General features: G+C 39.0%; 2 protein-coding genes across 4 annotated transcripts in view; both read left to right on the top strand.

Annotated features, from left to right (window-relative positions):
* The first annotated feature begins 717 nt into the window (after positions 1-717).
* Positions 718-3,578, top strand: LOC127812972 (uncharacterized). The gene is made up of 7 exons (XM_052353596.1): positions 718-1,020; positions 1,220-1,390; positions 2,038-2,202; positions 2,278-2,442; positions 2,610-2,744; positions 2,835-2,932; positions 3,066-3,578. Exons 1-7 carry the CDS (start codon positions 841-843, stop codon positions 3,283-3,285), a joined length of 1,134 nt encoding a protein of 377 aa, XP_052209556.1. The 5' UTR covers positions 718-840; the 3' UTR covers positions 3,286-3,578.
* A 145-nt stretch (positions 3,579-3,723) lies between these two features.
* LOC127812971 (DNA mismatch repair protein MSH4) overlaps positions 3,724-26,174 on the top strand; it is a 64,644-nt gene continuing 42,193 nt past the window's right edge. For all 3 annotated transcript variants that reach the window (XR_008026026.1, XM_052353595.1, XM_052353594.1), the window contains exons 1-5: positions 3,724-4,369; positions 5,112-5,315; positions 5,436-5,471; positions 5,571-5,683; positions 11,823-11,868. Coding sequence is in view for 2 of the 3 variants with exons in the window: in XM_052353595.1 (XP_052209555.1) it covers positions 4,304-4,369; positions 5,112-5,315; positions 5,436-5,471; positions 5,571-5,683; positions 11,823-11,868 (465 nt within the window). In the remaining variant the exon portion in view is untranslated. The remainder of the gene's footprint in view (positions 4,370-5,111; positions 5,316-5,435; positions 5,472-5,570; positions 5,684-11,822; positions 11,869-26,174) is intronic.

Here is a 26,174-nt window from a genome sequence, read left to right as displayed (position 1 = left end):
ATTTTTATAGCAGAACCACTACTTTTACTTCGTCTCTGTTTTTTTTTCCTTGCTCAGCTGTTACACCGGGAAGACAATTTTCTTTCTTCCTGAAAAATTGAAACAAATGTGATCGTGAACCTGGATACCTGTTGGAGATAGGAGGGAAGAAGAATGAACCTAGACGTCTTTTTAGTTGAGGAGGGAAAATTATTTATTTAACTGAGAATGGCATGGCACCAGCTCAGCATGCTTATCGAGACACCTCGACATCATCGTGGATGGACATAGAAAGAGGAAAGAAAACTGATCTTTGCTTTCGAAAGAGGAAAATTAATCATTAACCCCAAACTGTGCTCATGAGTTATGACTATTTTATTTGTATTTTTATTTAATTTCTTTTTATTACTGTCCGAATTAAAACTTCTAAAAATGTTAAGAATTAATTTATTTTTATCATTTTTAAATTCGATATATTGTGATTAGAAATTTTAAAAAGTAATTTCCAAAACAAATACAATAAATAATAAATATGCTCCTTTAATTCTATAATAATTCCGAAATTAAAGTCGTGAAATTTGCGAGCACGTGCCAACCGGTGGAGCTATGACTCGGCTACCCAATTTACCCAATTAGCCCGTCGGAATATTCGGAATTTGTACGTTATCCCCGCACCATAGGCAGAGATGCTTTATATGCAAAAGGTCAAAAGAGTAATCAAGTTTACCGCCAACATTTGATTATTATTGGTATGGAAATGGAATCCACGCCAATGCCATGAAGATTGAAGACGGAACCAACCGTGAACGTAGCGACAAATAGACAATTTGGGGAGAGACAGAGAGCTCTGGAACGAAGAAGATGAAAGAGAAGACGGTGAGATATGGAATCGTAGGGGCGGGGATGATGGGAACGGAGCACCTCATCAACCTCCGCCACCTCCGCTGCGAAGGCGTCGCCGTCGTCTGCGTAGCCGATCCCCACCTCCCCTCCCGCCAACTTGCTGTGGATTTAGCGAAATCCTTCGACTGGCCTCTCAAGGTTAATTAGCTTTTCGATGGCTTCCCCTATGTGAATTTATTCTGTCTATTTCATGCTCTGTCTGAATTTTATGCATGACCTGATGATGAGTGTTTAGAGAAAATCTGGCATCTCTGTATCATCATCTGTTGCCCAATCATAATCCACTAGAAGGGATAATATTAATACTGAAACTTTTGTGAACTTGTTTCTTGAAAAGGTTTTTTCAGGACATCTGGAGCTCCTGGAAAGTGGGCTCTGCGATGTGGTGGTTGTTTCTACTCCAAACATTACTCATTACCAAATCCTGATGGACATCATTAACCACCCAAGGCCTCATCATATACTAGTGGAGAAGCCTCTTTGCACCACAGTTGCGGATTGCTGGAAGGTCAGGATCCTAGTATATTAACCATCCGTATTTAGGTTCTTATTTTTATTACTGATGCATCTTTTCATGTTGCATCTTGGGATGATGCTTATATATATATATATAAATTGATGGATGCAATTACTTAGAGTTGACTATTTGTAGGAAATCTTTCCTCAAAATTTCTGTTCTGGCTGATAGCTGATAGCTGATAGCAATGATGATTTTTATTGTTAATATTGATAATCATATCTGTTAGGGAACCAAATTGAGGGTTATAGTAAGTATAAAAACATTTTCTTATCAATTGAAATGCTAATCTTCAAAATATGCACATGACTAGTGCATAAAGACAGTGAAGTCAGACATTGTGTGCAACTAACAATTGGTTTGTTGTTGCAAATTTTATCTGATCCTGACTGGTGCATCTTTCACACAAGTGCTCTGCTTTTGATTTAGAAAGTATTACTGGAGTTTATACCATAGCTTTTCTAACCCACCAAATGCGCAAGATGTTTTTCATCTTGTATAATCTACTAGACCAAAAAAGCTTATCTGGATTTTGAGTCTCACTCTTCTGATAAATGCTTCGACATATTCTCCTCTACTAGTCTCTCTCTTTGAGTTATAAGATCAATGTAATGATAATTCTATGATACTGCATTTAGGTAATAGAGGCTGCTAGAAAGAGACCAGAGATGCTGGTGCAAGTTGGGCTGGAGTACAGATACATGCCACCTATTGCTAAACTAATAGAAATAGTTAAAGATGGATTATTGGGGCACATCAAAATGGTGGCTATACGGGAGCACCGATTTCCCTTTTTGGTTAAGGTACATGCTCTACTTGGTTTTTGTTTTGCTATTTGTTGTTGTGGGTGTTATCTCATTGATTTATTCATGTTATAGGTGAAAAATTGGAATCGGTTCAACAGTAATACTGGAGGAACTCTTGTAGAGAAATGCTGCCACTTTTTTGATCTGATGAGGTTGTTTGCTGGTTCAAATCCTGTCCGTGTGATGGCTTCAGGAGGTGTTGATGTCAATCACAAAAATGAAATTTATGATGGCAAAGTGAGTATATTTCAGAAATTCTGTCATAATAAACTCAATCAAACATTTGTTTTTTGTATTCATGAAAAATGCTATTTCTTTAAGATCTTTAATCTTGTAGACTATTGACGTTTTCAAGCTCTTCCCAATTCCTTCATCCAATTTTATTTACTGTTTTTTTGCTTCAGGTACCTGACATAATTGACAATGCATACGTCATTATCGAATTTGAGAATGGTTCTCGAGGCATGCTTGACCTCTGTATGTTTGCTGAAGGGAGCAAAAATGAGCAAGAAATATGTGTCGTTGGTGATATTGGAAAGGTTAACTCCCTCTCTTTCTCTCCGATGAGCACGCACACTGCAATTTTCTTTTTTGCAGTTGTCTTTATCTGACTCCAATTCCTTAAACAGGGGGAGGCCCTTGTTCCCGAGAGCATTGTGCGCATAAGCACTAGGCAAGATGGAAGAGATGGGGTTCGAACTTTAAAAGCTGAAGATGACCGAATTAAGTGGGTTAATCTCAACTTTTTCTGAACACAATTTGTGTTTTCGGTTCCTTTATCCATTCTTCTTATAGATTTTTTTTTCCCTCTCCCAGGCATTTAATTTACCTTGTAATAAGCTTTCTTATTTGTTTATTAGATATCAGGGGCTGCATCATGGTTCCAGCTATTTGGAGCACCTGAACTTCTTGTCTGCAATTAGACATAAGGGCAAACGAACTCCTGCCGTTGGTCTACATGATGGGTTGGTTTCAGTTGCCATGGGAGTTGCAGCACAGCTTTCGATCGAGCAAGGCCGTTTTGTTTCAATCAAAGAAGTGACGAGTGAAAACAAATTCAAGCCTTCCGAGTTGTTTTGAGTCCTAATTCCTAAATCCTGGTGGAGGTCGTGCTTGTTCATCATCCATTCCTTTTTCTGCTACACCTAAGGAAGAAACTAAACAAATTGGAAAGGCAGAAGAGGCTTCATCCAATAAGAAAGGCCAATTTAATTTCTCCATCCAGTACTTGTATTATTCTATTCTTTCCCTACTCTCTTCTCTTGGAACGGAGGATGGGAAGAGATTCTGATTCTGTCTTATAAAAATCACAAATACAGACCCGCACAACTGTTGAAAGAAGGGAAATTTTTATGACTTGTTCCTCTGCTGAACTCATTGCTCTTGCTTTGTACGCTCCAACTCTTGATGATTTCTCAGTCGCAGAGAATTAATTTTAATGGTGCTATCAAAGATCGCGCTGGCTTCAAAGTATGTGTTTTCTTTTGAAAAAAAAAAAAAAACAATTATCTAGAAAAATAAGATACAATTAATAAATGAATTATAGTTGAAAACCATGATGTCTTTTTCAATATTTAGACTATTTTCTTCCCAATACACACAGATAGACTAGTTGTAAAATTGGCACAATGCGATCAATATAAGATAAATGAATATTGTTAAATAGGATTTATGGGTATGAGTAAAGAGATTAATGATATTGTTCTTGATTATTTTATCATATATTATTTATAATAACATAGACAGTTACTTTAAATAAGGTGAATAATAAAATATTAAATTAATCGCACAAAATCTACTCTGACGATCAGTGAGGGGAGGGAGGACAAAAGATAAAGTCACGAAGCTGATATAACCCTCATTTCATCCATGGGAATCAATATATATTTTGCTAATTAGCCCATAAAAGTGAAGAACGCAAATTTGAAGCATGCTGCACAACTTAAGCATGAAGCGCTTATTACTATCGCACAAAATATAAATTCAAGCACCACTTCCGTCCTGCAGAAGCGGGAGGAGGTAGCATCTTTATTAGAGTTGGTAAGTTGGGGCGATTTTCAAAATCTGAAGAGTCTCTGTTCGTACTGAGTGGAGAGCAATGGAAGACGATGCAGGGGAAAGATCGAGCTTCGTTGTCGGTTTGATCGAGAACAGAGCCAAGGAGGTGTCTTCTTCAATCTCTCTCTCTCTCTCTCTACGTATGTATATATATGTACGTGCTAGGCTTATATGTAAAACATGCCGTATGCACGTGCAAATGTCACGATATTTAGGTTTCAAATCTTGTGCCGAGCGGTTGTTTCAAGACTATCGCAGATCGTAATGGATCAACCGCCAATGGAGCTTATACAATGTTTTGATTCTGCATTTTATGATCCATTGTTACGAAGTTGTGGAATTTCAGGAACGATCTTTCTGCAGTAAGCTTACTTCTTTTACGTGATGCAGTAGCAAATTGTTGCTTCAGCCACGTAGTTTGTTTTCAATCATTTGTTCACGGATAGAAATGACGAAATCTTTTTAGGTGACTTTTTCGTTTTTGGCGTCTACTACACTACTTGCGGATGGATGACTTGATATTTTCTTTGTTAGATTTGTGAAGATGATTGTGAATTTGATACTAGTGGTCTCTTTCTGTCTAGATGAACTATGCAGAAGAAAACTATGATCAAATAAAACTTATCTTTGAACTTTTTTTGTTCTCTTATTAGCTCAAGAAACTCTTGCTTATAATTTCTAAAAGAACCTAAAATTTGTGCTATTGGTTGAATAAAATATGCTATGTTGCACTTACTGCTGTCTGTTGTAATTCACAATTACTCAGCAATGAAGATTTTCTGACAGCTCAGTTTCTTTCGGTAGTGATGATTGATTTCATCATGCCTGACAACCAATTCTTCTTGCAGGTTGGAGTGGCTGGCTTTGACTTGAGATCAGCTTCACTCCATCTTTCACAATATATTGAAACTAGTAGTTCGTATCAGAACACGAAGACGTTGTTGCATTTCTATGATCCAATGGTTATTATTGTTGCACCTAATAAGCTAGCACCTGACAGTATGGTTGGTGTCTCAATACTGGTGGACAGATACTTTCCATCAACCAAGAAGGTGAACTCTCTGTGTTAATTGCATGTGCACTCTCACAAATGCTTTTATATGTCTTTACATAGAACATTAGTATTCGCATTTTTAGGCTTATGATTTCTGTATTTGTGCTGGTTTGTACAGGTCATTATGGCCCGTGGTTGCTTTGACGATACTAAGGTACTCCCCACAATTTCTAAAAGTGTGTTCTTTCTTTCATCTAGTTGCAACTGATGCACACATCTTTGCTGCAAACCTTTTTGTGGTTTACCATTGTAGGGTGCTGTGCTGGTAAAAAATTTAGCGGCCAAGGAACTGTTAACACTTGGACTGGATACTTACTACAAGCAGTATTATCTTTGCTTGGCTGCAGCTTCTGCAACAATCAAGTGGTACTGTGAAACTTTGTCCTTGGCAGAATTAATAATGCCAAACTAGTGGTTATTTTTTTTTTTAATTTGCACAGAGTGAAAGTAAAATAAACATACCTTTAAGAACCTGGTTCTTTTGGATGCTACAAACTATCACAAATAATATACAGCCACGATTTTGATTCCCCTGTCAATGGGCATTTCATAGCCAATTAAATTGTTGAAGTAACTAGGTGGAAGAATTAAGGGAAAATCACCATGAATAATTTCATTGATCAGAAAAATATATATACACAAAAGTCCTAAAAAACCTGTTAAAAAATCTCCTAACTTTTCTCCTATTTTATAGGAATAGATTACAACACTTTGCTATCTACTTTACAGATTTAGATCAACAATAATTAGGATAACTTATGACTAAACTATCCTTATCTTTCTGTTTGAACTTTCGGATTACATGAAACTATAATCTCGAGTCTCCTATGAATCCTAAGCTTTCTCTAACACTCCTCCTCAAGATGAGGAATAGATGCCAATCATACCCAGCTTGCCTCTAAGAATTTCAAAACCTTGTTTTTGCATAGCTTTAGTTAGGATGTCTGCTTCTTGATCTGCAGTAGGAACATAAGTGAGTATTATGTCTCCTTCTTCCATCTCTTGCTTGACGAAATGCCTGTCAATTCTGACATGCTTCATCCGGTCATACTAAACCGGATTGTTTACAATGCTGAAAACTGATTTGCTATCACTATAGAGTAATTTAGGAGATGATATAGGCATAGAAAGATCTTTTCATCAGTCTTTCTATCCATACTATCTCACTGCTACAAGCAATGGCTCGATACTCTACTTCCGCATTGCTACAAGCAACAACTTGTTGTTTCTTGCTCCTCCAAGTCACTAAGTTTTCCCAGAGCTTGGTACAATACCATGATGTGGACCTTCTATCTTCAATGGAACCTGTCCAATCTGAATTAGCATAGCCAATAATTCCTCTATCTTGATTTTTCTTGAACAACAACCCTTTTCCAGGTATTCCTTTGAGATATCTGAGAATGTGGTAAGTTGCTTCAAGATGTCTTTTAGTTGGTAGATGCATGAATTGGCTGATGATGCTCACAACATAGGTAATATTCGGCCTTGTGTGAGATAAATAGATAAGCTTTCCTACTAAGCGTTGATATCTTCCTTTGTCAACCTGATATTCTTCTTTCTCTTCCTTATTCTTCCAAATAGGCTCTAGGGGAGTACTTGTTTGTTTACACCCTAGTTTCCCTGTTTCCCGCAGCAAATCTAGGATGTATTTCCTTTGAGATATGAATATTCTTTCCTTGCTTCTTGCCACTTCCAATCCAAGGAAGTATCTTAATTCCCCCAACTCTTTTACCTCGAATGCTTGTCTCAGTTGATGCTTTAATATCTCAATCTCTTGATTGTTGTCTCCTGTGATGATGATATCATCCACATAAACTATTAAGTTTGTTCTCCTTCCATCCTCTTCAATCTTGGTAAAAAGAGTGTGATCAGCCTGTCCTTGCTTGTATCCATGCTTGTGTAGGGTGTCACTAAACCTCTTAAACCAGGCTCTAAGAGATTGTTTGAGACTGTATAGTGATTTCTTTAGCTTGCATACCTTTCCTCTCGTGTCATTTCCGTCAAAACCTGGAGGTATTTTCATATAGATCTCCTCTTCTAGCTCTCCATTCAAGAAAGAATTTAAATTTTTGACATCCAATTGATGTAGTCTCCAGTCTAGATTTACTGCCAATGACAATAGAACCCAGATGGAATTTAGTTTATCCAGTCGAGCAAATGTTTCCTCGTAGTCCAAGCCTTGAGTTTGAGTGAATCCTTGAGCTACAAGTCTTGCCTTGTACCTATCAATACCCCCATCAGATTTGTACTTTATAGTGAACACCCACTTGCTGCCTACTGCTTTCTTTCCCTTTGGTAGCTCCATAACTTCCCATGTATTATTCTTTTCCAAAGCTTTCATCTCTTCCATGAATGCTACCTTCCATTTTTCATCTTGTAGTGCCTGATAAATATCTCTCGGAATAGCCGCACTATCAAGACTGACAATAAATGATTTGTATTAGGGAGATAATCTTGAGTATCCAAGATAATTTGAAATAGGATGTTTTGTACAAGATCTTACCCCCTTTCTTAGAGCAATTGGAATACCTAGATCATCTTCAAATTTGTTCTATACTTTAGTATCTCTTGCAGCCACACTTTCTGGACTTATCTCTTGATTAGATGATTTAGTTGGTTGAGGATCACGAGGCCTTCTCGAATAAACCATTAGTGGTGGTTTATTTTGGACTTTGTTAAAATACATTTGTACTAGATTAGGGCTTGTAATGTAAGGGAAGTGTCATGTTGTATTTTCTGTATTTGTTCTTCTAGAAAGGGATGTTTTTTAGAAGGCTGACCGAGATTGTTTTAACTGCCATTTGGGCAGTCGGTCAGGAGGTTATCTCCCGCCCCTATAGCTTATAAATAGGGGCCGAGAGGTAGGCTTTAGGAGAGCTTTCAGTTGTGGGTTTACAAACTGTCTTGTGCGAGTATGTGCGGTGAGAAGGAGGGTATTACTTTCTGCTTTACAACTCTATATAGCTTTCAGGTTTATGGGCTAGGTGAGAGTTGGGTTTTGTGGCACATGTAATCGTGTATTGGTATTCAAGATAGTGGAGAAAGCTAAGGGAAAAGCCAATCTGGATGTAGGTCTTAATTGAGACGGAACCAGGATAAACTTCTTGTGTTGTTTGTCATTCTTGCTTATTTCTTGATTAATTCTGTCTTTCTGTTATGTTGCGGATTTGAGAGGTCGATTAGTGTGTGCTTGAGTGATTGAGAGATCATAGCTAAGGGTGAGATCTAGGTTAACAGACTTGATCATCTTCTTGAATTTTGGTGTTCTCTTTCTCTCCCCCTTGATGGTTGAATTTGAACTGAATTCAGGACTGATCTAAGGGTTTTTAGAGTTAAGGACAAGGCTTGGTAATGAATCAGTGAGAGGAGTAGGAGAGGAATGATCAGGTATAGGCATGATTGTACTCCAAAGATCTTTAGTTTTGGAGATACTTTCCTGTAGAGGAATGTTTTGAAAAAATGATTGATGCTCAATGAAAGAGACATCACAAGAAATAATGAACCTTCGGTTAGTAGGGTCATAACATTTATATCCCTGCTGAGTAGGAGAGTAACCAACAAATATGCACTTGAGTGCTTTAGGGTCCAATTTAAATTGAATGAGTTGGTTTTTGTGTACAAAAACAATACATCAAAAAACGTTAGGAGAAAGAGAATTTAGGACCCTAGTATAGTGGGGAAAGGATTCAAGAAACACATTCAAGGGAGTTTTAAACTCCAGAATTTTTGAAGGGAGTCTATTGATGAGATAGGCTGTTGTAAGGACAACTTCCCCCTAATAGACGTTTGGAACTGATTGAGCAAACATCAGGGCTCTTGTTGTCTCAAGAAGATGTCGGTTCTTTCTTTCAGCTATCCCATTCTGTTGGGGATTGTAGGGACATGAGCTTTGGTGAATAATACCATGCTCATTTAGGTATTGGTTGAATTCATTGGAGAAGTACTCTCGACCATTATCAGATCTCAGTATATGAATAGGTGATTGAAAAACATTTTTTACCATTTGATGAAACCTTTTGAATACAAGATAGGTTTCAGATTTATCTTTTATTAGGAACACCAAACACACTCTTGTGTGATCATCAATAAATGTGATGAACCATCGTGTATTTGTAAGGTTGGGAGTCCTAGCTGGTCCCCAAATGTCGCTATGAACCAAATGAAATGGTTTTGAAGGTTTATAGGTATGATTAGGATGAGAACTCTTGGTTTGCTTTGCAAGGATACAATGTTCACAATAGAAATTCTGAATTTTATTGCTAGGAAGAGAAGGATACAAAACTCTCAAATACTCTAGGCTAGGATGCCCTAACCGTTGATGCCATAACATTAGTTCAGATTCTGAAACAGTAGCTAAAGAAGATTGAAAAGATAACCTAAATTCTATAGGACGATCAAATCTTGAAAATTGATAAATTCCTACCTTCTCCTTAGCTTTGCCAATCATCCTCCTCAAGGATATGTACTGAAAAACACAATGAGAGTGGAAAAATATCACTGAGCAATTCCTTTCTTTAGTTATTTTACTTACTGATAGCAGGTTGCATTTTAAATCTGGTACATAAAATACTGAATTTAGGGTTAAACCTGCTATGTAAGTTGTTCCTCTCCCTTGGGCTAAGGAGGTTGTGCCATCAGCCATAAACACAGTAATGCCTTGATCACAAGGTTCATAATTAGATAAAATTTTGAGGGAACCTGTCATGTTGTCTGATGTTCCAGTATCTATGATCCAAAAGTTTGTAGAAAACTTTTGAGAAAGTAGAGAGTGACTTGTATTACCTTGTTTTGCCAAGGACACCACTGGATTGTTGTCTGCACTTTTAGCGTCCTTATGCACCTTAGTTTGGCTTTGTAACTGTTGTAGGGCCTCCTCTGTTAAAGAAAAAACAGTTGAATTCCTTTTTCAACTTCTACCATGTATGTGGATTGACCTCCCTTTTGCTGATTTCTGGGTTTCCAATTTGCTGGCTTTCCATGTAGCTTCCAGCATGTTTCCCTAGTATGATAGGGTTTCTTGCACCACTGCTTATCTTTTTGCATCTCACCTTTGGTTGTGATAGGAAACTTTCCTTGAGATATGTTCAGGGCAGAATTCTGAGTATACACCTCATTGTTTGAATGACTAGAAGTAGGTAGCATCACTTTCTTCCTACTCTCTTCTCTTCTTACTTCAACAAACACCTCTCTCATAGATGGGAAGGGCTTAATCTCAAGTAATCTGCCTCGTACTTCATCTAAATCTGAGTTTAGACCATGTAATAAGTCAAAAACTCTTTCTTTCTCCACCATCTTGTCATACTTTCTTCCATCCGCAGGACACTCCCATGTGATCTCATAGAACATCTCCTGCCATAATTTAGTCAAGGTGTTATAATACTCAGTAACAAAGTTATTACCTTGCTTTGTGGTTCAGATGATAGACCGGACTTAAAAACTTTGGGCTGTGTTTTCAAGATCTGAATAAATCTCCTTGATAGCCTTCCAAACCTCACTAGCTGTCTTGTAGAATAAATAAGTTTTTCCAATCTTGGGCTCCATAGAGTTTATTAACCAGGCCATAACAATAACATTCCCAGCTTCCCATACTGCATAAGTTGCTGACTCGGAGCTTGGCTTTGCAATATCTCCTGTTAGATAGCCTACTTTGCCCTTCCCTCTAACTACAAGCATAACTGATTGGGACCACTGGTTCCATTCAGCTTGTGTAGAGTAATTTGGAGAGAATAACTATCAATAACTGTTGGAGTAATTGGAACTTGATTGTTCTTCATTGGAAGAGAATTGGTGGTTGAAGTCTCACTTGCTGTTAGAATCTTAGCCATTGCGAGAGCTTTAAGAGTCCTATCTGAAATAGAACACTAGCTATCGGGTGCCGCAAGGACGTGGCTTTGATACCATGAAGAAACTAGGTAGAAGAATTAAGGGAAAACCACTGTGAATAATTTCATTGATCTGGAAAATATATGTACACAAAAGTCCTAAAAAACCTGCTAAAAAACCTCCTAACTTTTCTCCTAACTATTCTCCTATTTTATAGGAATAGATTGCAACACTTTGCTATCTACTTTATTGATTTAGATCAACAATAATTAGGATAACTTATGACTAAACTATCCTTATCTTGTTGTTTGAACTTCCAGATTACATGAAACTGTAATCCTGAGTCTCTTATGAATCCTTAACTTCCTCCAACATAAATATCTCTCAAAATTTGGAATTTTCTCTGATTGTGATTGAGAAGGTGCTATTATGGAAAATTGTTTTAGACAAGGTATAGACTAATATTGGTTGATGGAGGGCAGTTGGGTGCTACAGATAAATGTTGAAAGAAGCACGGTTGAGGAGTTGAAAAGATGCTTAAGTGAGAAGCCTGTGCAAAGCTATTTGGGAATTAATCACAGGCAGCAAAAACCTAATTAAATTTTGGATTTTCAGGTATTTGATTTTTTCTTGATTGGACTGCATAATCCTGAAACACAGGTTTCAACTGCATCATTCACAGGACTGAAGCAGAGAAAGGAGTCATCATTACAAACCACTCATTGTCGGTATGAGTTCACTTTGCATTTTATGTTCCGCATCCCTTACAAGCAATGGTCTTTAAATGTTATTTGTTGTATTTCTTGTCAACATTATGACTTCATTACACATACAGTTTCACCCTTCTACTTTCATAGTGAAAACTAAAGCAGGAATCAGGTCTAGGAATGGGAATATGGGAGTGCTGATGTAACTTAAGGGTCATGGTACATGTAAAACATTTTAGTCCAAAAAGAGGATTCATCATCTCTTCCTATATTTCCTAGTCTAGTGGCTCTTCCCCTTGAATTGGCTGTGATTAGCTGAAAATTTGCTGGTATTTTGGAAGCTTCCAGAAATTTAGACATCTTGCCATGGAGGATCTGGGGAAAAACCTCTTGGCAGTTCTCTGCAGTTGCTGAAGTTTGGCTCTGCTGAAATTCTTTCAATATGTTGAGCCTCTATGCTATTTATTATTTTTCAGTACCAATCAAGTCTTATACTTTGTACTCATCTTATTTGGATTTGGTCATTCTCTTGGATTTTCCAACCTTAAATATTTACTTAAACCAAATACATTTTTTTTTATTGAAGCTCATGTGAATAATTGAGGACTTATGTTCGAAAGATGACTAGTTGGTCTATCTAATCTTTACACTGCCACTTTTCCCATAGCTCTATTAGTGATTCTGGAAGCTGATTCCTTGCTAAGAGTCTCGTGTTGTCTTTTGGGGTGCTTTAGCCTGCTGACTTCCTTGGAGGCTATGTTTCTTTGGCCTGAAATATTTTTTATGTAACTCATAATTTCGTTCTTTTGGAGCCTTCGCCTTTCCTTTTCTGTCTCAAGGGTTCCTCTCACAGCATGACAATGTGAATATCATGTTAAACAAGACCCTTGGAAGATTCAAAAGAAGCAGAGTAAAGATGAAATATGATTGGAAAATCTGGTCCATACATTTGTGCCTGGAGAAATCCACTGATGAATTAGAGATACAAATAAGTCCAGAAAGGAGTAGTCACAGGGCTGCATGTGAGGATGACTTTTTCATTGCAAGTGACAATAGATAGCTCGCCCAAAATGGCTAGTCAATAAGATGACAACTGGATTTCATTTTCCTATTTATATCTCTAAAACCTCTCTTAACACCTTTTAATGGGGACAGAGAAGGGTTTTGCCCATAACTCCCACTGCCGTCCTTCGAGACACCCATAGTTGGAGAACACTCACATGAGGAGATTACAATTTTCAAACTAAAAAAGAATTCTGCTCCATCGAGGTTCTGACCAAAGGCATTAGGAAGCCAGGGTAGTAGATGTGGGAGGAAACTCCAGCCTATTCTATTGTAGAAGTTGTATGAAGAGGTCTTTTATAAGTAAGTAGGAGCAAGTAACCTGATTAAGAGTAATCCACAGGTCTTTTTACTGATTTTGCATGTGGGTGCTTCGCTGCTTGCTGGTTTCTTGATCTCTCTGAAGGCGCTGGATCCTTGCTTGTTCTGTGCTGCCTTCCTCGTGTGTTATTCTGTTTGGAGTTCTCAGTTTTGATTTCTGGTCGTTCTAACGACTGATGGAGCAGATTCAAAGTTTGAATTTTCAAACTCTGTTTTCCCGCCCATGCAAAGCTTGTTTTTGGGGATGCGTTTCTTCATTTGCGGGTTTACGCGTCCACATCCAGGTTGATTTTGGTGCTCTGGCATCTTTCTCGGTGATTATTAAAGCTTTGCTGCTTGATTATTGCTCGAGGCGACCCAGCTCGTGAAGATTAGTGTAGGAAATGGAGACAAAGCATCCTTACTTTATGGGATCCCCAAATTAAGGGATCATGTAACTATATTTTCTGGATGCTTTGTCTCTCTTAGTTGGATTGGGATGTGTGAGTAAATTTGTATATATTGTGTGTTGAAGATTATTTAGTTGAGGTAGAAGATATCATTTTCATCTTGTAAGATCCTATGTTATCAGAGCCATCCACGAGACCTGTGCGTTCAGCCATACCAGACAAGAGTTGCAGCTGCTGCCTCCGATCTATCGCTGGAGTTAGCAGAGTCCACCATTGTCTTCAAACGCCGGGAGTAGAGTAGGGAAAGGGTCTTCACCAGTACAGCAGGAAAAACGGCCTCCTGCATCCACCGGCATTAGCACCACTGAGCGCCACCAGCAGCCACGCCACAGTGTGTCACCTTCAGCAGCACCGCCATGCGCCGCCTTCAGCAGCGCCACCCACAACCACCGTTGATCTGTCAATCTCTCCACCACCACCATCACGGTCGCCGGCATCAGATCAACCAAACCTTCGGAGCCCAGCCGTCGGTGAGCCTCCACGCGTTGCCCATTGACTCTGTGCACAGATCGATTTTTTGCTCCAATCTCTCTCTTCGATGCCCCAATCGCAACACCGTTACCATCGTTAGACTCGGCTCACTCAGCCCATTCAGATTCCATTGGTTTCGACCACCGTTAACCACCACTTGTCGTTGTCCAATTTTGTCTGTTCCACCAGCTAGCGTTGTTCTCTCTTCATTGATGGTTTTGCATCATTTTTTGGTTCTTCTGTGTTGTTAATGAGTCCACTAGCACACTTCTGCCACTGCTCCCTTCTCTTCTCTTCCTAACTAAGTTCTCTTCTTCATCCCTTTGTGATAGATATCAGATCTGATTTTCATAATCTCAGATCTGGTAGACATTGATCTCAGATATGATTTTCACAATCTCAAATCTAGTGTGCATTATCCCTCTGAATTCATACTAGCAACTACCATTATCAAAAAATGGCCAACTCCAGTACATCTATAACAGAATCAACCAGTATCTCAACTGTCTCCACCCCCCAATTATCTTTCGTTCCCAGTCATTCTGAAAATCCCGCACTACAAATCACATCTCATAAATTGAATGGGAGCAATTTTAGAGAGTTGTATCAGTCAGTATTGCTTGTGATCAAGGGAAGTGGAAAAATTGGCTATTTGATAAGAGCAATGGCAGCACCTCCATCAGATTCCGTCACCTATAGTGTATGGGAAGCAGAAAACTCAATTGTGATGGCATGGTTGATAAACTCGATGGAACAAAAGATTGGACGTCTATATCTGTTCTACCAAACAGCAAAAGAAGTATGGGATGCAATACAAGAAATGTACTCTGACCTTGAGGATATATCACAAAGTTTCGAGGTTCGCTCTAAGATTCAGAACACTCAACAAGGTACACTATCTGTCACTGAGTATTTTAATATGCTCTCATAATTGTGGCAACAAATCGATCTATTTCACAATATTAAATGGAAGTGTATTGATGATGGAGTCCTATATAATAAGATGGTAGAAAAAGATTGAATGTTTGATTTCTTGCAAGGGCTAAATCAAGAATTTGATGACGTTCGAGGATGTATTCTTAGCACAAAGCCTTTGCCCAACCTGAAAGAGGTGTTTGCTGAAGTTCGGCGAGAAGAAACAAGGAGAAAAGTGATGTCCTCTCCAATGCAAAGTCCATCCATCGAAACAACAGTCCAGGGATCTGCCTTAGCAGCTAAACGAAATGAAGGGTATAATAAAAAAGGAACTCTTGGGAAGGACAAGCGGATGTGGTGTAAGCATTGTAAAAAGCCCAATCATACCAAAGACATGTGTTGGGATATTCATGGAAAACCTCCAGATTGGAAGCCACGAAGCCAGAGAAAAAAGAATGTTTATGTAGCAGAGAGTACAACTAGTGCGGCCTCTCAACCATTCACAGCAGAATAGATGGAAATTCTTTGAAAACTGATGACTTCCTCATCTATGATAGATGCCTTCATGTCTGTCCCATCAACTTCTACTAGCCTTGCAACACCTACATCACATAAAGGTATCGTTTCCTTATTGTCATATAAAGACTCACATGATACTTGGATAGTGGATACAGGTGCTACAGACCATATGACGAGCTCCAAAATAGGATTCAGTAACTATCAACCATGTAAGGAAAATGTTGGTATTATTATTGCAGATGGTTCTATGTGCACAACAACAAGGAGAGGAGATATGAAACTTAATGGGTTGAAATTGAATTCAGTTCTTCACGTTCCAAATTTGCAATGCAATCTACTTTCAGTGAGTAAATTGACCAAGGATTTGAATTGTTCAATAACGTCTCTTCCTTCTGGTTGTAAATTTCAAGATTTGCCATCGCAGAGGATGATTGGGAATGCTGAGGAGCAAAATGGTCTCTATTACTTGTCAGGTGTTGGTTCTCCTTCAAGACCAAAGTTACCTATTGTTTTTCCTTATTTTCTAATTCCAATGTTTTGTTGTGGCATCGTAGATTAGGTCACCCCAATTTCTCTTATCTAAAGCATCTGTACCCTCATCTGTTTGTTAATAAAGATCCTTCATCATTCCGGTGTGATCATTGTACTCTTGCTAAACAAACATGTGCATTTTATCCACCTCACACATACAAACCTTCTACTCCATTCCATTTAGTTCATAGTGATGTGTGGGGACCATCACGAGTGTTAAATCTAACTGGGGAACGATGGTTTGTTACCTTTATTGATGACCATACTCGGGTCTGTTGGGTTTACTTGATGAGAGAAAAATCTGAAGTGACTACCATTTTTAAACAATTCCACAAACTTGTCACAAATGTCTTCTAGTCGTCTATCCATATTCTTCGAACAGATAATGGTAGAGAGTATTTCTCCCATGAATTGAATGAATATCTCCGAGAATATGAGATACTTCATCAAAGTTCATGTGCGTATACTCTTCAACAAAATGGGGTTGCTGAGAGAAAAAATCGTCACTTATTGGAAGTTGCTCGATCCATCATGTTTGCTAGTAATGTTCCACTCTTTTTGGGGTGAAGCAATTCTTACATCAGCATTTCTCATCAATCGTGTTCCCTCCAAAGTCCTTCAATACCGAACACCCCTCAATGCATTGTTATCTGTTTTTCCTTCGCCTTGGGTTCATAATTCTCTTGAACCTCGTGTGTTTGGGTGTGTGGTATTTGTCCATAATGTTCAACCCAACCGGGTGCAAGTTTGATCCTAAAGCTCTCAAATGTGTCTTTCTTGGTTATTCCACGACACAAAAGGGTTATAAGTGCTATCATCCTCCTACAAAACGATTCATGATCTCATGTGATGTTTCCTTTGTCAAAAATCAAACCTTCTACCCCCATGTTTCTCTCCAGGGGGAGATTCATTCTGAAGGAGACAAACATTGGGAACCAAATGTTTTTGAGCCTGAGCTTTTTCCTTCGATCTCCTCATTCTTTCCTTCCCAATCTGACTCTGTACCCAGAAACAGTGGTGATGCAGGTCAAGGGGAGAATCTAACACTATTGACCCAAAACCAATTCTGGTTTACTCTAGAAGACCACAAGCTCCAATGCAAACTCAAGAGGATGAACGAATGATAGATCCCAATACGATGGATAATCAAGAAGAAGAGAAAAATGAGTCATGTTGTGAGGAAGAAGAAGAACCTATCAATAACATTGATCTTTTGATTGCCATAAGGAAGGGGGTAAGGTCTTGTATGAGAAATTCTAAGTATCCTATATTAGATTATGTTGCATACACCAAGTTATCAAGAAATTTCAAAACATTTGTTGCAAAGATTGATGGGATTCACGTTCCTAGAAATGTTCAAGAGGCACTTCAAGATCCAAATTGGAAGAAAGCCGTGCTAGAAGAGATGAAGGCATTAAATGATAATGAGAGTTGGGAGACGGTGAAGCTACCAGAAGGAAAGAAAACAGTGGGCAGTAAATGGATTTTCTCAGTGAAGTACAAACTAGATGGAACTATAGAACGATATGAGGCAAGACTAGTAGCACAAGGTTTTATTCAAACCTATGGAATTGATTATGAAGAAACCTTTGCACCAGTTGCCAAACTTAACTCAATCAGAGTTCTATTGTCTATTGTTGCTAATTTAGATTGGAGACTACACCAACTTGACATCAAGAATGCTTTTCTCAATGGCACATTAGAAGAGGAAGTATATATGAGAGTTCCTCTTGGACTTGAAGCAAATGGAAATCCAAATAAGGTATGTAAGCTAAAAAAGGCCCTTTATGGTTTGAAACAATCACCTCGGGCTTGGTTTACACGGTTCGGCACTTATATGAGGGACCTTGGATATAGCCAAGGGCAAGTTGATTACACCCTGTTTGTAAAGAAGAACAAGTCAAGACAACAAGCAATACTCATTGTATATGTAGATGGTATGATAATCACAGGTGATGATGAAATGGAGATTGAAAATCTAAAAAAGAGACTTCAAGCTGAATTCATGGTAAAAGATCTTGGGGAACTTAGATACTTTCTTGGAATGGAGGTTGCAAGAAGTCACAAAGGGATTTTCATTTCACAAAGAAAGTACACACTTGACTTACTTAAAGAGATAGGAAAAGTTGGGTGTAAACCTTCTAGAACGCCTCTGGAGCTTAACTGGAAGCACAAGGTGTCAGATACTGATCCTCCAGTGAATAAAGAGAGCTATCAACATTTGGTAGGAAAACTCATCTACCTATCACTCACGAGACCAGATATTGCCTTTAGTGTGAGTGTGGTAAGCCAGTTCATGCATGCTCCCACTAAAAGGCACATGGAGGCAACAAACCAGATACTGAGGTATTTAAAGGGAAGTCCTAGTAAAGGGTTATTGTTTAAAAAGACTGGAGTCAGGGATATCGTTGGTTTTTCAGATGCAGATTGGGCAGGAGCTGTTAACGATAGCAAGTCAACAACCGGGTATTGCACAAAAGTTTGGGGTAATCTAGTAACATGGAGAAGCAAAAAGCAGTTCGTAGTTGCTTGAAGCAGTGCATAAACAGAGTATAGAGCTATAACTCAAGGAATATGTGAACTCATTTGGATACAGAGGTTGATGATAGACTTAAACATGCCAGTAACAGGTCCTATGAAGTTGTTTAGTGATAGCAAATCAGCTATCAGTGTAGTCCATAACTCGGTTCAACATGATCGAATGAAACATGTGAGGATTGACAGAGACTTCATCAAGTTAGAAATTAAGAATGGTACTATTGCCTTGTTCTACATTCCTACCAAGTCCCAAGAAGTTGATGTTTTAACCAAAGTACTTCAGAAATCAAGTTTCAATATCTGTATTTGCAAGTTGAGAATAATTGACATCTATTCTCCAGCTTGAGGGAGAGTGTAGGAAATGGAGACAAAGCATCCTTACTTTATGGGATCCCCAAATTAAGGGATCATGTAACCATATTTTCTGGATGCTTTGTCTCTCTTAGTTGGATTGGGATGTGTGAGTAAATTTGTATATATTTTGTGTTGAAGATTATTTAGTTGAGGTAGAAGATATCATTTTCATCTTGTAAGATCATAATTAGGATCCGAGTTTTGCAGTTGTTGATTGAAAAGTAATGGTGCATTAAAATCGGTAGGCCCTACAGTGGAGGAGGTGTTTAACGCATTCAGGGTCAAACCCTCTGATGTTCGTCCAATGGGGTCAGCAGTGACTGGTAAGGATATAAGGCCTATTGAGATTCAGAGCATTGTGTCGGGTGAGAAGGCGCTAAAGGCTCTAGAAGAGGTCCTAGCTCTGACACAGGAAGCTTCCCATCCAGTAAGTTCTGCTCAGGAGCTTGTGTCTAGTTGCAGGGAGGAGGAAAATCCCTCCAATGAGAGTCATCCTCTAGTGGAGAAAGATTCGACTAAGTCCTCTTTGTCAGTTCAATGGAGAAAGATTCGACTAAGTCCTCTTTGTCAGTTCAAGTTCCCGAAGCCAATCCTCCTACAAAACCAATGTCTAAGATGGCTCCATGGGTTGGTTTGTTTAAGGATAATAGGAAGTTGGACCAGGGCATATGCTGAAAATGTTTGAGAATGAGCAAGATGATGTGTTTCTTGATGACCAGGATGTTTATTCGGTTGAAGTTGCCTAGGGTTTTTGTCTTGTTGGTTACTTTGCGGGAAAATTCCTAGGAAGATCGGCCATTCTAAAAATGTGCGAGAGCTGGAATGTAAGGTGCCAGTTTCTTACTCATGCTAGTGGTTGGTTAATTTTCAAATTTGCAGATGAGGCTTCCAGAGAATAGGTACTTAAAGGTGGACTTTATTTTTTATTTGGATGTCCTCTTATGCTCAAGGTAATGCCACCTTGTTTTGAATTTAATGCTGATAGCTTTTGGCCCTGTTTGTTGCAGCTTAAAAGCTGCAACTTCTAGCTTCTAGCTTCAAAAAAGTTGGGATGTAGTGTTTGTTTTAGCTTATAGAATTCTAACTTATAGCTTCTACTAGCTTTTAGAAGGGGTAGAAGCTGGCTTTTTCAAAGCTGGGGTACCCCAGCTTTTACAACTTCTGCTTAAATAATTACATTTTTATGACAATTTTGCCCTTATTTTTAGCAAAGAATTACCCTCTTGTCTACGCAATCATGGTTTTTTCTTCTCCACCGCCATCTCCATTTTCAAATCTCTTCCTCTCTCTCGTCATCTTCCTCTCTCTCTATACTTTAATTAATTTTTTTATAACACTTGAAATTTATACATATACACTAATTAATTTTTAAATTATCATTCTATAACTACTAAGGGTATTATGGACAATTAAACAAAAATAAGTTATTTTACAGCTTATGGTATCAAACACCACAACTACTTAACTACAACTTCTAAGAAGTTGCAGCAAACAGGTTCACAACTTATTCTAAGTTTTAGAAGCTATAATCTAAGAAGCTATAAGCTATAATTTCTTTAATTAAGTTGCAACAAACGGGGCCTTTGTTTGGCTTCGGTTTGGATTAACCTCCCAGGCCTCCCCATTGAGTGTTTGCATCCTAACGCTCTAGGGAAGATTGTGTCTAAGGTGGGAAAGCCCATTGCAACAGACAAGATGACAACGTTGCTAGAGAGGTGTCCTTTGCTAGAGTGTTGGGGGAAATAGACGCTTCAAAAGAGTTGATTCGTAATGTTCGTATTAGATTACCTTTTGGAAATTTTAGAGATCAAAAGATTGTCTTTGAGTTTGAGCCAAAGTTCTGTTTGGATTGCAAGACCTTGGATCACTCTATTGGCAAATGTAAGCTGAAGGTTTCGGTTCCAGTGGATGCTCAGGTGGACCCGAATAAGGAGAAAGGTCTAAGTCCAATGGATACTCAGGTGGATCCCAAGAAAGAGAAAGTTGCTGTAAGCTGTGAAATCTCGAATCCGAGTGGGCAGATGCAGGAGGTTATTTTTGATGGGGGGGTTAAGCCTAGGAAGGAGCATGATGCCGTGGATTCTAATGCGATTGAGATGGAAAAAGAGGTTCCAGATGGCCCTTTGAAATGACCAGATCTCCTGATATCTGATAAGGAAGCCCCTTTCCAATTGGTTTACAAGAAAAAGAAGAAAGTAAGCCTTGTTAAGAAGTCTTTGCTTATTAAAAAAAGGATATCAAGAAGGGCCATGCCCTTCTCATATCACCATGATTATAGCATGTTGGAATATTAGGGGCTTCTCTAGGGCCCGTAAGCATAATGGGGTTAAACACCTCATTAGGAAGCATGCGATTGATGTTTTGGGTTTTTTGGAGACAAAAATCAGGCTTGATAAGTTCCGTGAGAAAATAACTATGAGAGAAAAATCTAAAAGATTAGCCTCTCTTAGCTTGTTGTTTATAATAGGCATAATGAGCCTTAAACATCTATGGGCTAACCTATGGGCTTAACTTAATTACAAATAAAACACACACATATAATAATTACAATTATATTAATAATTCTAACACTCCCCCTCAAGCTGGAGCATAGATATCATATGCACCAAGCTTGTTACAAATATATTCCACTCGAGAACCCTTTAGAGATTTGGTGAAGACATCTGCAAGTTGATCATTGGGGTTAACAAACTCGATAACAATAACACCTTCAACCAGCTTTTCTCTAATAAAGTGACAGTCGATTTCAATTTGCTTAGTTCACTCATGGAACACTGGAATGGAAGCAATGTGTAAGGCAATCTGATTATCACAAACAAGCTTCACAGGGGATACTTCACAAAACTTGAGTTCCTGCAGAAGTTGTTTAAGCCAGATGAGCTCACAAGTTGCATTAGCCATAGCTTGATACTCTGCCTCTGCACTAGATCTAGTCGTTACATTCTATTTCTTATTTTTCCAAGAAACCAGATTTCCTCCCACATAAACACAATACCTAGAGGTTGACCGATGATTAGAAGGAGATCCTGCCTAATCTGCATCTGCATAACAACAAATATCTGTGTCCCTTATCCTCATAGAGTAGCCCTTTACCTAATGCTCTTTTGATATATTTCAGAATCCGGATAATAGCATCCTAGTGAGAATCACATGGAGAACTGATGAACTGACTAACTACACTCACAACAAAAGCATTGTTGGGACGAGTGACTGTGAGATAGTTCAACTTCCCTACCAGTCTCTTATACCTTCCAAGATCTGAATAAAGCTCCCCTGTCCTGGCAAGAGTCGAACATTTGAATCCATTGGGGTGTCAACTGGTTTGCAGTTCACCATACTAGTTTCTTTTAAGATGTCAAGGGCATACTTCCTATGAGAAATTGAGATACCATGTCTTGACTGAGCAAATTCAATACCCAAGAAATACCGAAGTCGGCCTGGGTCTTTGGTCTGAAAGTGTTGATGTAGATGTTCCTTCAGCTTCTGTATTCCAACCTGATCACTCCTTGTAATAACAATGTCATCTACATAAACAACAAGGTAGATACATAAGGAAGAAGAATGGTGATAGAAAACCGAATGATCAGCTTCACTTCGAGTGAGACCAAAGGCTTGAACCATAGTGCTAAACTTGCCAAACCACGCCTGTGGAGATTGTTTTAGATCTTAGAGAGACTTCTTGAGTTTGCAGACTACATTGGACTTCCCCTAAACAACAAAACCAGGTGGTTGCTCCATATATACCTTTTCCTACAAATCACCATGAAGAAAGACATTTTTAATATCAAGTTGATAGAGTGGCCAATGAAGCATGGCAGCCAGAGAGAGAAAGAAACGAACAGAGGCCATTTTCGCAACAGGAAAGAATGTATCATTGTAATTCAGCCCATAGATCTGTGTAAAGCCTTTGGCAACCAAGTGGGCCTTAAGACATTCCACTTGGCCATCAGGATCCACTTTGGGAATGAATACCCATCGACAACCAATGAGAGTCTTTCTTAGTTGTAACGGCACCAAATCCCAAGTACCATTTGAATGCAAGGCGTCAATCTCATCTAATATAGCCTGGCGCCAACCAGGATCAGGATGGGACAGAGCTTCACTTGTGGTTTTAGGAATAGAAATAGAGGAAAGACTCGAAACAAAGACACTATAAGAAGGAGACAAATAATCATAGCATAAAAAGTTATAAATAAGATGAGGATTACGAGTAGACTGTGTACCTTTGCGAAGAGCAACATGGAGATTGTCGGGCTCAGGATCTAGAACAGGAGGGACCATAGACGGAGAGAGCGAGTTAGGAGAGTCCTGGGCTGGAGAAATGCTTGCGCCAGTAGCGGGATGAGGACGATGGTGATATGTAAGAAGTGGAGGAGCTGTGGAAGGTGGATTGGAAAATGGTAGGATTGACGCCATGGTGGGTACCATAGAGGAGACAAATGGACTTGATGAGGACAACGGAAGAAAAGAAAAAGGAACAGACAAAACCTGGTGAAGACTCTGTGAATCAGGCTGAGCAATCAAAAAGAAAGATTGTTGTTCAAAGAATGTGACATTAGTAGACAAAAAATAGGGGTTCAGCTCAGGAGAGTGACACTTATAGCCTTTCTACAATTGGGAATAGTCGAAGAAGATATACTTGACAGATTTTGCAGCAAGCTTATCCTATCTAAGTGAAAAAGAATTCACAAAACAAATATAACCAAAAACACGAAAAGGAATAGAATAAAGCGGCTGTGTAGGGAACAAAAGAGAATGAGGAATTTGGTCCTGTAATGCTGAAGATGGCATGCGATTGATTAGATAATATGTAGTTAGAACAACATGACTCCAAAATTTAGTGGAAAGATTGGCTTGTAAAAGGAGCGTTCATGTAGTCTCAATAAGATGACGATTCTTACGCTTAGCAACACCATTTTGTTGAGGTGTGTAAGGATAAGAGGATTGATGCAGGATGCCATTAGCAGTCATAAAGGTAGTAAATTGAGAAGAAAAATACTCAGGGGCATTATCACTGCGTAAGGTACCTATAGAAACTCTAAACTGTGTTTTTATTTCAGTAATAAATGTCTGAAAGTTAGAAAACAAATTGGACCAACTCTTCATAAGAAACAACCAAGTGCAACGAGAAAAGTTATCAATGAAAGTAACGAAATATGAAAGACCAAGAGTAGAATGGACACGACTGGGCCCCCATACATTAGAGTGCACAAGGGAAAAGGGAGCCTCAACCCTATTATGGACTTGTCAAGAAAAAGAATTACGAGCGTGTTTACCACGCTGACACGACTCACAATTAAACATGGACAACGATGACAAACTAGAAACTAATTTCTTCAGTTTGGAGAAGCTGGGATGACCAAGACAATAGTGGAGAAGATTTGGAGAAGCGGCACTGGTGCAAGTTACTGGGGAATTAGGCACAACAAGATGATTGTGACCCTATGACTCACTCCCGACGCCAATCGTTCGCCCCGTACTCTGGTCCTGAACACAAATAGAGGTAGGAGTAGAGATAACATAATAGTTAAGGGTTTTGGTGAGTTGGCTAACTGAAATCAAATTAAAAGGACTATCAGGAACATATAAAACAGAATTTAATGAGAAAGACGACGTGGGTGTGATTTGGCCAATCCCTTTAACTGCAGTTTTGGTACCATCAGCCAGGGTAACAGTAGGCAAAGTATCAGAATAGGTAAGTGAGGAGAAAAGAAGTTCATTACCACACATATGGTTAGTGGCGCCAGAATCTATAATCCAAGGACTAACAGATGAGCCTTGAGCAACATAAGCAATGGGATTACCAGGATGAGACTGTTGGGTGGCCTGGAACTTCAGGAAGGCATCGTACTCAACTGCAAACATAGGTACAAATTGCGAACCTGGTGGAGATTGAGTAGGACTAGTGTTGTTATGTGTGAAGCATCAAAGCGATGCCATTTTATGCAGGAGCTGGAAGGTGGCATAGGCAACCTCGGGCTGCTTCTTGGCGCCCGATGAATGGCCACGTGGCAACCATCCGTGCATTCTAGATGGCGCCTGATTGAGCCTTTCGTGTTGAGAAATATCGTGTTGCAAGAATTAATCTCAGCCTTCCATCTTGCTTTATGCTTCCTTATCTCATCCGTCCAATATAGCTATTTATCTCTCCATCGGGATTTGAAGCGACATATGATGTACTCGATTCTGCCATTGACAGTGTAAAAAGAGGTAAGGCCGAGGATTAGAGAGAGAAAAGAGAGGAAGAAGGTAAGTTCTTCGGAAGGGTTTTCTGTCTGAGGTAGCCTTGTGGCTTCCCTCGGTTTGTTTTGTAAAGCTCTGTACAAGTTTTTGTATGTATGATTTTCTTTCTGGTTTGATAGTTGTGCCCTAATCTGTATTAGTGATTTTGGGCGATTTTTGATTATCAAATTAGTATTGTACAAAGAGTTTTGTGAGCTTCCTTAGAACTTGTAATCTCTATTTCTCGTATAGTGCAGTGAGCTCTTCTCACCAGAGCTCAATGTGGACGTAGCCCATTTGGGTGAACCACGGTAAAATCTCTTGTGTCCTTTACTTCTATTTTTGTGTGCTTTCTATTTGTGGTTATTTTTCCAGTACTGTTTCCATCTCTGTTGTTAGGTTTAAAGGCTTCAGTGGTATCAGTGTGTGTGTGCGATTCTGTTGTTTGTGCAACAACTAGGATTGCTTTGAAATACATGAACTGCACTGGTAGATGATGTAGGTGGAGCAGCTGACCAACCATGTTTCTTCCAGCATTTGTCCTTAAGATGACCCAATTTCTTACAAAAGGTACACTGTGGACGTGGGCGACCATTATTGCGTCCTCTAGTTCCTCCAACGGTGGAAGCTTGAGACACAAGAGCTGAAGATTCGGTTAGAAGAACAGCATGAGAAGAAGAGGACATACCATGAGTACCTGTCATATTCAACAACCGTTTAAAAGAGTCCTTCATGGTAGGACTAGCGGAGCTAGTCAAGATTTGATGCCTGATAGTGTTAAACTCTGGTTTCAAGCCAGAGAGAGCAATAACCATAAAAAACTTCTCTCGTTGAGCAATCTATTCGGTGCGGGTCGTAGCAAGAGGAAGAAAAACATCAAATTCTTGCATAAGAGCCTGAACTTACCCCAGATAAGATTCCATGGATGACTCCTGCTTGAGATTC

The sequence above is a fragment of the Diospyros lotus genome, chromosome 11, assembly GCF_014633365.1.
Source record: "Diospyros lotus cultivar Yz01 chromosome 11, ASM1463336v1, whole genome shotgun sequence".
Taxonomy (NCBI): Eukaryota; Viridiplantae; Streptophyta; class Magnoliopsida; order Ericales; family Ebenaceae; genus Diospyros; species Diospyros lotus.
The sequence above is the reverse complement of the archived record's forward strand: the minus strand, read 5'-3'. Positions and strand labels throughout refer to the sequence as shown.